This window comes from Molossus molossus, unplaced genomic scaffold (genome assembly GCF_014108415.1).
Source record: "Molossus molossus isolate mMolMol1 unplaced genomic scaffold, mMolMol1.p scaffold_m16_p_20, whole genome shotgun sequence".
Classification (NCBI taxonomy): Eukaryota; Metazoa; Chordata; class Mammalia; order Chiroptera; family Molossidae; genus Molossus; species Molossus molossus.
This window is the reverse complement of record NW_023425356.1, coordinates 34,893,825-34,906,597: the sequence shown is the minus strand read 5'-3', so window position 1 is coordinate 34,906,597 and position 12,773 is coordinate 34,893,825. Positions and strand designations below refer to the sequence as shown.

The 12,773-nt window shown below is 45.8% G+C and overlaps 1 protein-coding gene across 1 annotated transcript; it reads left to right on the top strand.

Moving 5' to 3' along the window:
* Nucleotides 1–10,581: 10,581 nt before the first annotated feature.
* LOC118637662 (ubiquitin-like protein FUBI) lies at nt 10,582–11,039 on the top strand. The gene has a single exon (XM_036273221.1). It carries the CDS (start codon nt 10,597–10,599, stop codon nt 10,993–10,995), a length of 399 nt encoding a protein of 132 aa, XP_036129114.1. The 5' UTR covers nt 10,582–10,596; the 3' UTR covers nt 10,996–11,039.
* Nucleotides 11,040–12,773: the final 1,734 nt, after the last annotated feature.

Here is a 12,773-nt window from a genome sequence, read left to right as displayed (position 1 = left end):
CTGTTGGGACATTAAGTAAGAATAACAACAGAAATGATCTGAATGGTGATGATAATATTAAGAAGCATAAACACGTATAATCATAATAGCAGATCGCTCCACGGTTCCTTTCTGGGCTCTGGTTAGTAAACACACGAAGGACTGAAGCAGGCGATGGAGGATGCCCAGGCGGCTGCAAACAGGACCTGAAGTTCTCCCTGCCTGCCTTCCTCCTTCCAGGCGAGTTTGGTGACCTGCAGTTCTGCCTCTGGAGCACCTGCTGTAACCTCTCGGTTTCCCGGGGCAGATGTTCTGGCCGGCGGCCACTGCTGGCCAGGCGCTGCCTTCTCTCCCTGCGGTGGACTTAGCAAGGGCAGATGATATACATGAGCTCCCAGTGCACAGTCGGGAGCCCCTGGGAGGAAACAGTAATGGATAAAGCGCTTGCTTAAGTAAAAAACCTCTATGGTGAGAACTTCAGTTCTTTGTTGTTGGCAGTCCCTGAGGAGCACTGTCGCAGGGCTGACTGTGCTGGGCCCTCCACATGCTCAGTGCCATGCAAACCTCACCGTGACCGCAGGTCCGCGGTCACCACCCCCTTTCCAGATGGAGAAATAGAGGCTTAGAGAGTAGTTTGGTGAAGGGCACACAGCAAGTAAAGGAACCAGGATCCAAACCCGGTTTGCATACTCCTCAGTCTTTGCACCTTATGAACTTGGGTTATCTGGTACAAAACACTGAATGGCAGAACCTTAGTGCAGAAAATAACTTTGAGGATCACTGAATCCAGTTGCTCACCCCAAGACAGAAGTTTCTTCTGTAGCAGTGGTTCCCTGACTCTGGCTTTTTTGTTGTTGTTGTTGGTTAATCTTCACCCAAGGATATTTTTTCCATCAATTTTTAGGCAGAGTGGAAGGGAGGGAGGAGCGGGAGAGAAAGAAAGAGAGAGAGCCCTGGCCAGTTTGGCTCAGCGGTTAGAGCGTTGGCCTGCGGTCCGGGGAGACCCGGGTTCGGTTCCCACTAAGGGCACGTACTTCGGTTGCAGTTTGTCCCCGGCCCTGGTTGGTCGTGCGGGTGGCAGCCATTCGATGTGTCCCTTCACGTCGATGTTTCTCTCTCTCTCCCTTCCTCTCTCTCCCTCCCACTCTATCTGTACAAAAAATGGAAAAATATCCTCGAGTGAGGATAAAAAAGAAAAGAAAGAGAGAGAAACATTGATGTGAGAAAGATACATCGATAGGTTGCCTCCCACATGACCCTAACCGGGGCTGGGGATTGAACCTGCAACCCAGTCACATGCCCTTGATCAGGAATCAGACCCAAGATCCTTCAGTCCATGGGCTGGCACTCTGACCGCAGAGCCAAATTGGCCAGGGCTTTTGACTGTTTGTATTGAAATGATTTAAAAACAAACAAACCAAAGCACACAAACAGAACAGAAAAGCAAGTTCCTGAGACCACCTCCCCCACTGCCCCATTTCAGCCCTTCCTTCCTTCCCTGCCCTTACACTGGGATCCAGTGACTGAGGTCTGGGGAGGCTGTTAAAGAGCTTCCCAGTGTCTCCAGCCTGTGCCCACAGTATCTCCATAGCAGGAAGGAGGAGGAAGGGCATGACAGGGCTTGGCATGGGGACCAGAGGCAGTTGGCTGTAGTGACCTCACAGGGGTGGGGGAGTCCAGCCCGCGGGCTGTATTAGGCCTGTGAAATCAATACCAGCTCACATCCCACGCCTCACCACTGCCCGACCAAATTTAGCAGGCTGATTTTTAAGTTGATAATTTTGTATGACCCACAAATGACGTTATAAATGTCCAAGTGACTTTGGCAGAAAAAGAGGTTCCCCACCCCTGACTGAGGCAGGGCGGAGGAAAGCTAAGAGCGCAGAGTTGGGCCGGAGACTGGCCTGCAGACACGGTCTGCAAGGGCGTGCAGGGCATTCGCATCCTTTGTGTGTGTGTGATGAAAAGTCAAGTGCAGATGATCCAGGAGCCAGCGCTTGCTCCTCTTCCGTACGCTGCCAGAGCGAACGGGCATGTTGCTCAGGTCCGAGTTAAGTAAAACCTTAACGGATCCGATTTTTGTGCTTCCATTTTTGATTGACTGCGGGAGCAGCTGCTGCCTCAGGGCTCACCACGGCGCCCTCTGCTCCCTTGCTGATCTCCTGGGCCCCATGAATTGCTGCTGCCCCCCAGAGGCTCCCTGAGCGTTCGAAAAATACAGGCAGCTGCAGAAAACGCCCATGTGGGGGACAGCTCAGAGGTGCTGATGGGCGCCCCCGTGCTTGCCATCCCCGAAATGGGCTACCAGCGATGGGATACCTTGTGGCAGAGGGGTGCCGACTCCCTTGGAATGTGGGTAGTGGCTGAAACCCAGCCTTTCCTGAATCACACCTCCCTGGGGTTGGGAGAGGACCCTGGCTCCCCACTTGGCCTTTGGCTTTGCAGAGGTGAACCTGTGATTATCTGAGGACTTGGGTGTCTATATGTAGCTGGTGTCTTTGCTTCCCATTAAAGTGAAAACATTTATCTGGCCAAATAAAGCCACCCTAGACTATTCTCAAAGCAAATGTCCTTTAGCTATTTTGTATCTGATGTTTGTCTTCCTGTGTATTCTCTCTCATCTGGAGACTGTGGATTTCCTAAAAATCAATATAACAGGCTGAAAGGAAGTTAGCATGTGTTCGTGAGAAGAGCTACATTAAACAAGACAGAGAAGGTAGGCAGAGAGAGAGAGAAAGTAAATACAGTCCATTGATCAGTCAGTGTCTATGTGCCAAGCCCTGTGTTAGGAACTATGAGCATACAGAAAATAAAGGTAAATTTGACTCTCATGGTCTCTCACAGGTATTTGAGGAGGCAGCACAGTAAGGAAACTGAAAGGAGAAATTCAAATCAAAGGACCTGAGTTTAAATCTTGTCTCTGTCATTTTACTCACTGTCTTACTAGTTACCGATCCATGCTGACCCTCATTTTTCTCATCTGCAAACTGGGGATAAGAAATATATTTTCTTGCCTTGGTCGGTGTGTCTCAGTTGGTTGGGCATCATCATCTGTGGACCAAAAAAGAAAAAAAAGGTTGCCAGTTTGATTCCTGATTAGGGCACATGCCTGGGTTTCAGGCTTGATCCCTGGGAGGGGCCCGCAGGAGGCAGCTGATGGATGTTTGCTCTCACATCAATGTTTCTCTCTCTCCCCCCTCCCTTCCTCTCTGTCTAAAAATCAATAAAATCAATAAAAAAGATATCCTGAAGATACCTTCTTCATGAGAATAAGATGAAGTTACATAAGATTTATTAGTATATCCACTATGACAAGGTCAGATAAGCAGTATAATAAAATAATTATAATTGTGGATTCTTAATATAACTTCATGAAATCAAAAATTTGTTCATGTACTAAACTATTACCAAAAGTAAAAAAATAAAAACCAATAAATTAGTAAACTATTTCAATGCATACCATAAAAGGCTCATTTCCCAAGTATTCCAAGAATTCCTACAATTTAATAATTAAGTCACTATTTTTAAGTGGTTCAACTCAATGCAGAGGATATGAACAGAGAATTCACACACACACACACATATCTACACATAGAAAAAACAGGGAAAAAAGAGCAAGAAAGAGAAAAAGAAAAAAGGAAGAAAGAAAATTAAAATAAAATAAAATGCCAAATTGCTCCTCCCAAAAGAGAAAAATAATTAAAAACAAAACAAACAAACAAACAAACAAAAAACAATGGTACTCTTGAATGTTGGAAAAGATACTTAAAAATGAATTGCTGTTTGTTTCTAATATTAGTTAATACTGGTTCTAAAGTTTGAAGATGGTGTGTGGAAACAGCTCCATCACACAGTGTTAGTAAGGAATTTGGCAAAAATATGTTAAAATTTAAAAATTACATATTTTTGAGTCTACAATTCTACTTCTAGAATGTATTCTTCTCTTTGTAGTCATACAATGGTAAATCTGTATGCAACGTTGTCCATATCAAGGTATTGAAAACTATCTGAATATTTGTTAGTGAGTGACTCCTTAGGTAAATTGTGGTATAATGTATCCCTAAGTAGACTGTTAAGGATCTTGGAACTGTCTCCAAGATTTACTAAGTGAAAAAGCCAAGGTTTACACACACACACACACACACACACACACACACACCCCAAATATATATAGCAAAACATATATATGTTTTATGTCACAAATGGTATGTTACCATTTGTGTAAAAATTTTAAAATATATATTTGCTTGTTTCTGCATAGACCATCTGAAATATACTTAATAAATTGGTGGAGACGTGTTGGTGGCTGACAGCAAGGACTGAAAGAAGAAACCTTCATTGTATACTTTTTGGGTTTTCCAAGAGCACAGTTTCTAAAGTCAAATGATGCATTGGTCATATATATATATATATATACATATATATGTATATATTGTACAGATATATATATGTTGTATTTTGCTTTTTGGTAGATTTACATGAACATGGCAGCATATTTACTCATTAATTTTATAAATATTTATGTAGTGCTTTTGTATGCTAAACCTTATTCTGGTGTTGGGGGTGGCCTGTGATATCCAAGGCATATATGATACTTGTCATGTACCAGACCTAATTCAAAGTGATCTACTTACACTAACTCATTTAAATTTTGTAACAGCCCCATGAGCATGTTCTAACATTAGCATCCCTGCTTAATGAATGAGGAAATGGGGTGTGTGTGTATGTGTGTGGGGGGGTCCTGAGGTCAAACTAACTTGCCCCAAACCAAACAGGTAATTGGCAGAACTGGGCTTCAGTCAGTTTCTGGGTCCGGAGTCTGTACGTTTCGCTAATATCAGGATGAGCTCTGTAATTTGCAGGGCCCAGTGACAAAAACAAATCTGGGGTGCCTTGTTAAAAAGCTGTGAATAATTTTACTACGGCGACCACAGAGCATTCATCTGGGTGTGGGGCCTATCTGAGCACAGGGACCTGGGGATGGGGATGGGACGGGTCACACTCTCACAGAGCCAGCGTTGGCCAGCACATCACTGCCCTCCAGGGCAAACAGCCCCTGCCCTCACGGAGCTGGCATTCTGATTGGAGGGGTGAGTGGATGGTACATGAGCAACGAGCAGGACGTGATCTGTGCCAGGAAGAGAAGTACCAGAGCTTAGGACACAGTGTCAGGCAGGCTGGAAGGCCCTGCAGGAAACACCTGCTGGGCTGTGTTCAACCCCGGTTGCCCTAATTTCTTTGACTATAGAATCATTTAATTTAATGGGATTCAGTATTTTTACCTTTTTTTTTTAAAACCCTCACCTGAGGATATTTTTCCATTTATTTCCAGACAGAGTGGGAGGGGGAGGGAGAGAGAGACTCAGAGACACATCAACTGGTTACCTCCCGCATGACCCCGACCAGGGCCGGGGACCGAACCACAACCAAGGTACATGCCCTTGACCGGAATCAAACACGCGACTCTTTGGTCCACGGCCGACGCTCTAACTGCTGAGCCAAACTGGCCAGGGCAGTATTTTTACTTTTTCACCTTATAAAATAATCTGTGGGACTAGAGTTCTGACACTCATTTTGGGCCATTCTGAATGGTGTGAACCCCCTTATTCTATAGATGAGGAAATAGGGGCCCAGAGAGTTCCCGGGGCTTGGTCGCTGTCTCATGTGGCTGGTGGGTGCCCAGACCAGAACCGTGTCTCTTAATCCTCACCCACTGTTCCCTCTAATGTGCCAGGAGAACTGAGGGACAGCTAACTCATGCCATGTTTGTTCACGTGTCTTAGCTGTGCTCTATCGTGGTGTGGCTCTTATTCTGACAGGACATTCCTTTCAGCATCTGGGGAGACCTTGTCCTTCCAAAGCCTCTCCTCTTCCTTTTTCTTGTTCTCAGTTCTAGGCCCCATATGTGCCACTGTCTTCTGAAATGTAAGTTCATGTTATACTTGATATCGTGTTAAAAACTAAAGGATGAATTTGCTTTCAAAATAGTGGGTTCTACTGAATGACGAGTATATCTCTGTTAAGGAAAGTGTACAATCTTGGCATCGAAAACTAGTGGCTTTGTGTGTGTGTGTGTGTGTGTGTGTGGAGAGAGAGAGAGAGAGAGAGAGAGAGAGAGAGAGAAGAAATATAGGCAAGTGTTTACAGAATGCTAAATTCGCTCACTGTTAAAAGGACACACATGGATATTTTGCCATAGGCTCTTTAGGCTATTGAGATGGTGACATTTAAAAAACATTTGTTTTATCTTAAATTTTGCCTTCGATAAGATGCCTTCAGAGTAACTTCTCTTCCCAGCCCTTTGCTTCTCATTAAAGGGGTGGACTTTAAGCTCTTCCTATCTCATTGAGATCAATTTTTGACCGAAACAGTGATTTCTTTGACTTGATGAATTCGCTCGTTTGCATTGACCAACTCAGCCAGCTGTTTTGGATTCATGTGAACCCAGGGTCAAGTGCTGATGCAATTGGAGATTTGTAGAAATTAATTCTGAAAATGGCGAAAGGAATAAGAACCCGAGCCCGAATCCGTGCTTGGTAGGCTAAAACCGATCAATTTCCCAGTCTCTAATTAAAACAAGCCACCAAACACAACAGCAGCATAAAATCCAGGGCTTTTCCTGGTGATGAATGTGACCAGCCTGCAAATTTCTCATTGCTGGGAACAGAGATTTCGTGTGCAGTAGCAGTTTAACAGAAAGCTTACTGGCAATTTATGTTTGGGAATATTTACTTTACGGCCCCTATCGAACCTCCATCCCCAGTGTAGGCGTCCACTCAATGTGTGTCTTTGAAGGAGTTCTTTTCTGGATACTGAAGGGTAAGTAATAGGGCGGGATAGCTACGTCTTTGATGACTTGAATCGCGGAAATTTGCATGTGAACCATCTGCTTTGAAATTGAATCCCAGCTTTCCATCAATTAGCACTATAATTTCAGATGTAATGTAGGTTAGCTTCTGATTGATCTTCAATTAACACTAGTTCTCAACTATTTACTTTATTTCTAACTTATTTTCTCTCTCAGATACACCGGGAAGGCCTTCCTGCTTTGAAATGCTGATGCCTCTTTAGGATGAGAGTATCCACAGTCCTTCTGCCCTCCCTTTATCCCTGAGTTAGTAAGAGCTCAGGTAATGCAGTCAGTGTAATTTTAAGTCCAAAAGAGCATCAGGGAACCAGCCAGAAGGCCTCATTACATTCAAATCCTTCCTTCCTTCTCCCTTCCCTTCCCTTCCCTTCCCTTCCCTTCCCTTCCCTTCCCTTCCCTTCCCTTCCCTTCCCTTCCCTTCCCTTCCCTTCCCTTCCCTTCCCTTCCCTTCCCTTCCCTTCCCTTCCCATTTAGAATTGGAAATTTTTTGTTTGTTTGTTTGTTTGTTTTGTTTTTTTATCCTCACCCGAGGACATTTTTCAATATTTTGTTCAGATAGAGTGAGAGGGAGAGAGAGAGAGAAACATCGACGTGAAGGGACACATCGAGTGGTTGCCACCCACACGACCCAACCAGGGCCGGGGACAAACTGCAACCAAGGTACGTGCCCTTAGCGGGAACCGAACCCGGGTCTCTCCGGACCGCAGGCCAACGCTCTAACCGCTGAGCCAAACCGGCCGGGGCTAGAATTGGAAATTTTTACAAAATTATTCCAGAAGCCCCAAACAGCAGTGGAAAACCTTAAGGAATTGGAGAGTGTGCAAAATCATTTGGGCTCCCTTCCAAGGACACCGACTCTGGGGTTTAAAGAGGACACAGACGTCCTCCAGCCCTTCTCCACCCAGGACCGGCATCCCTGCCAGGTGGTCCGCCCACTTTTCCTTGTCGCTGCCACTGGCTAAAGGGGCAGAATCTCCCTGATGAGGTTGTTACAGCGAAGTTCTGGCATCTGAATAATGTTTACTAATTGATATCATTCAGACACCTCTTCTGCAATCTAGAACGATGCACAACATTACTGCTAATTTCTGTGTAGCCGACAGTAATGTATTATTGAGATATGTAATTCTGCTTTCCCTTCACAAAATCTACTCACAGAATATTGTTATATTTTTAAGCATGTAATTTTATCACACAGGGGACTGTCTTTTTCTTATTATGGAGATATGATTTACGTAACAATCGTTTCTGCTATGATCAGCTTACTGGAAGCTTTTTATACCATTAAGCAAGAGTAATTTTTTTTAATGGAAAAGAGCTAAGACTTTCTCTTCTTATCTTATATTTTTGTTGTATGCGTCATTGTTTCTCTTATTAGCTCGCTATGTTGAGAAGGAACGAGGACACTGTGCTCGGTGGCTTAAAACAACACACGTTTATTCTCACTCATTCACCCATGTCTCAGCCCGATGTCCATGTTGTCTTTCCCGGGTGATGTACCACATTATAGCTGCACTGTCCTCCCAGGATTGGAAATCTTCTCCCTTCAGCCAGGATAGAAGGGATGGTCAAGTGTGGGAGTTTTTAGGGGCCTGGAAGCGATATTCATCATTTCTTCATGCATTCCTTGAGCTAGAACTCACCCTGGCCAAACCCAACTGCAAAAGTGTCAGGGAAATGCCTTGTACTTATTGTTAAGAATGACCCGCTGGGCTAGGGGACCTTTACCTGACTTTCCCCACTTCCTACTCAGTATGCTGTCATTGAGACTGTAAAGGAAGACATACTGCTGCGTGGCCTCTCTTCTCTGGATGTGTGTGATATGGATGTCCCAGAAATGTCCTTTATTTGTGGGGCTGAGCCTTGAAATGACTCTTTCTCCAACTGGACCCCAATAAGTTGCAGCTTATAGGTTTTAACGTAGAGCAGCAGCAGCAACAATAACAGTCGACTACCCTGAGTGAGTCCTTACTATGTGTCAAGCACTGTTCTGTGTGCTTAGCTGGATAATCTCATTTAATCATCATTGCACCTGTAAGAAGCAGGCGCTTTCTCATCAATATTTGAGATGAAGAAACCGAGTTGCAAAGAGATTCAACTGTATTATAGTGATCTTATTTTAATTTAGGTGCAAATGCTGCATTTGGTTTGGAAAGATGTGGCTGACTTTGAAGGATGTCATTTGAAGGAATTCGTGCAATTCCTGGCATGGGTTCCCAGCACCCGGATATCTCCCCATACCCCCTAAGGGCCAGGCCCACGTCCAGGTAGCCACTTCCATGCTGAAACCTGCCAATAGAACTGACGGCCCTCCCTGACCGAGAGGGGACTCGCCACTTTCTCAGAATTCACAGGCCACCAAAACAATGTCCATCCTGCTTGGAGCTGTGAGCAACAGAGCCCTAGACGACAGATGCTCCGCCTTTCTCTCTACTGGGGCTAGGAGATTAGGGGGTGGCACTAAGGCTTGTTCCTAGCTTACTTGCATCTAGTGAATCTGTAGGAACCTCTGGATGGATCTATGAGAACCTCCCGTGAAATGGCCCGTTTGGTGAAAGGAAAGCCCTGCTCTTAGGTCTCCCTTTAGCACTGGGATGTTACTCGTTAGTGGGACGAAAGCAAAGAGCCATTCCCTCAATGACCCCAGCTCACTGAATTGTAGTCAAGGAAGCAAGTAAAGGAGACCCTCACTGGGAAAGGAGATGCCGCCCACTAAACCTAGCCGTTGGAAAGGCGAGACTGCAGGTAAGGCACCAACTTCCACAGAGGCGGCGTGGGGTCTCAGGAGGGTGTGGTGCCCCTGCCCGGGGCCCAGGCAGTTGAGCTCTGCTAACTCATCAAGGGCAACAGGGATTCTGGAGGGAGGCAGAGAGGGGCATGTGGCTCTACTCCGAAAACCATGTTGGCTGTCCAAGTTCATTTACCAAAATCAATGCCTTTAACTCTCTGTCTAAGATGATCTAATTGTCCTTTAGATTCTACGCTGTGGAGGTCAGGGTTAGCAAAGACTGTGGTATTTGCTTTCCTTCCAACAAATGATTCAATTATAACACTAAACATCTCACTCTCTATTTTGTTTTGTTTTTGTTTTTGTTTTTTAAATTTTTACCCATGAATATAGACCTCTATATTTTGCCCCCCTCCCTTACCAGTGAGTATCTGGATGTTCACTTTCCAGTTTAACTTGAAATTGTTGATTTCACCTTTTCCAATAGGCAGCCAAAGACTGAGCAAGAAACACCCTGGCCGGCTTGGCTCAGCAGTTGGAGTGTTGGCCTGCGGACCAGAGAGTCCTGGGTTCGATTCCTGCTAGGGGCACATACCAAAACAAACAAATAAACAAACAAACAAACATAGAGCGAGAAATGAATTCACTGGGGCTTAGTCTTGAAATTTAATTTTTTTTCTTTATTGATTTTTTTTTTTAAGAGAGAGGGAGAGAGAGATAGAAACATGGATGAGAGAACATTGATTGGACGCCTCCTGCATGCCCCCCACTGGGGATCTGGCCCACAACCTGGGCATGTGTCCTGACTGGGAATCGAACTGGTGACCTGTTGGTGCATGGGTCGATGCTCAACCACTGAGCCACACCAGCCAGACCTAGTCATGAAATTTAGAAAGAGTTAGATTAGGAAATATAAATCTAGCTGTAGGTTCCTTCCTCTTTCTCGACTCCATCTAGCGGCAGAGGCCGCAGTTCAGGATATTTCTTCTCTTACAAGCACTACTTTTCCTCAGTCGCCGACATGCAGCTTTTTGTCCACGCCCAGGAGCTACACACCCTCGAGGTGACCAGCCAGGAGACTGTCGCCCAGATCAAGGCTCATGTAGCTTCGCTGGAGGGCATCGCTCCAGAAGATCAAGTCGTGCTCCTGGCAGGCACGCCCCTAGAGGATGAGGCTACCCTGGGCCAGTGTGGGGTGGAGGCTCTGACCACTCTGGAAGTAGCCGGCCGTATGCTTGGAGGTAAAGTCCATGGTTCCTTGGCCTGTGCTGGGAAAGTAAGAGGTCAGACCCCCAAGGTGGCCAAACAGGAGAAAAAGAAGAAGACTGGTCGGGCCAAGCGACGGATGCAGTACAACCGGCGTTTTGTCAATGTTGTGCCTACCTTTGGCAAGAAGAAGGGCCCCAATGCCAACTCTTAAGTCCGTTGTAATCTGGCTTTCTCTAATAAAGCCACTTAGCCTAAAAAAATAAAAATAAAAAATAAAAAAATAAATCTAGCTGTAATTAAATAATTACTCTGTCAAGTGTCTCTTGCCTGGAGACATCACAAGCAAATCAGCTGGGTGAGGGCCTCATAGGTCTTGAGAAGGATCGGCCTTTTAGAAAAAAGGGCCTGTCTGGTTTATAAAAATGTGCAACAGAGAAGGTGGAAGGGTAATTCATCCCCCACCGGGTCTATTACAGCGCCTTAACCACAGTGGACACTTCAGTCCTGATCTTTGTGTGCCGGTGGAAGCCAGCCCGCAGGTGTGAGAACAGAAGAGAAGGGGAATTATGGGGGGTGGGGGGGCAGAAAGACTTTTATTTTATTTTATTTTACAGATGGAAGTGCTCTAGGGGGAAGAGGTCAGTGCATTTTGATCTCTGGGGAGGTGACACAGAGAACACAAGGCGGGAGGAACCCCAGAAACACGCAGTTCACTTTGGAGTCTATAAAAGCCTTCGCCAGAACGCCTGAGGGTAAGAAGTGAGAAGTTGTGTCTCCGTCAAATCCCGTTAGTGGGAAAGTATTTTCGCAGCCAGGCTATAAAAACTGGAAGGGCAAGAAGCTGGATTCTTCTTTCCCTCTGCCCGCCCTCCCCCAGGAGACCCAGGGGCCCTGAGCAGGCACATTCAGAATAATGGCACAGGGGCAGTAATGACACCTTTCTCCAAAGACTGATTGGTCTGCAGAAAGGAGAAGTCATCAGGTAGTCATTACGGGAAGACCCGCCTTCTCTTAACAATGGCTCTGATGAAGCTGCTAGAAGGTTCTTATCAGGGAGAAAAGACTCCTAGCAGCAGGAGAAGGGGAGAGGACAAAACGAAAGGCAATAAACCCCCAAATCATCAGGCCTGTTCAGTGCGGTGGAGAGGGTAGGGGAGGAGGTGATGTGGAGGGGGAGGGACACTTCTCTTCCTGAATGCCAAGTGACATTGGCTGGTCAATCAAACTGAGCCTCTAAAGAGATATTAAAACAGATGCGAGGCGGCCAGCTTCCCTGCCGAGGGGCTTGCAGAGGGAATGCGGCGGACTGGGCTTGAGCGGTGGAATTCTAAGTTCCTCAGGCTGGAGTAAATAGTTAAAGGTCATAAAGCAAAGCCTCTGGCGTCCACCTAGAGATTGTCTAGACACAGATCACAGGGCGACGCCTTCTGTAGCCAGATCCTGGGCAGGAAGAAAGAAGAATCCTCATCCAGCAGCGTTTTAACGAGACCCTAGGCCCATTTTTGCAGGTTGCAGACCCTCACGCTCAGAAAACCATAGATTTTCTGGGTGCTATAGAAGGGAGAAGAGAATTAGCCTCAATTTTACACTTTTTAACTTTTGTTAGATGCCCTACTGATTTGGACTCATTTACTTGTCACCTCCTGGGAGGTATTATTATTTACCACATGATTAATGGACTCCGATCAAAATTCTAATAATAATGCCCCTTGTCCAAAATGCTTCATTGGCTCTTTGTATTTAAGCAGAGTTAACCTCTGCTCTCCCTGCACCCAGAACTGAAAGCTAGCGCCATCTGGCCACATGGCCACCCCCATCACGTATATGCATGTCTAGCTTCTACTGCTAGGCAGAGTCGACTTCTTGATTTCTTCAATCAAAACCTCACTCCACCTCCCTGCCTTGGCCCAAGCGATTCCCTCTTGACACCTCTCCTTCTGCTCCCTTCACTGTCCAAGTTGTGTGACTTCTCCTCCTTCATGACGTCTT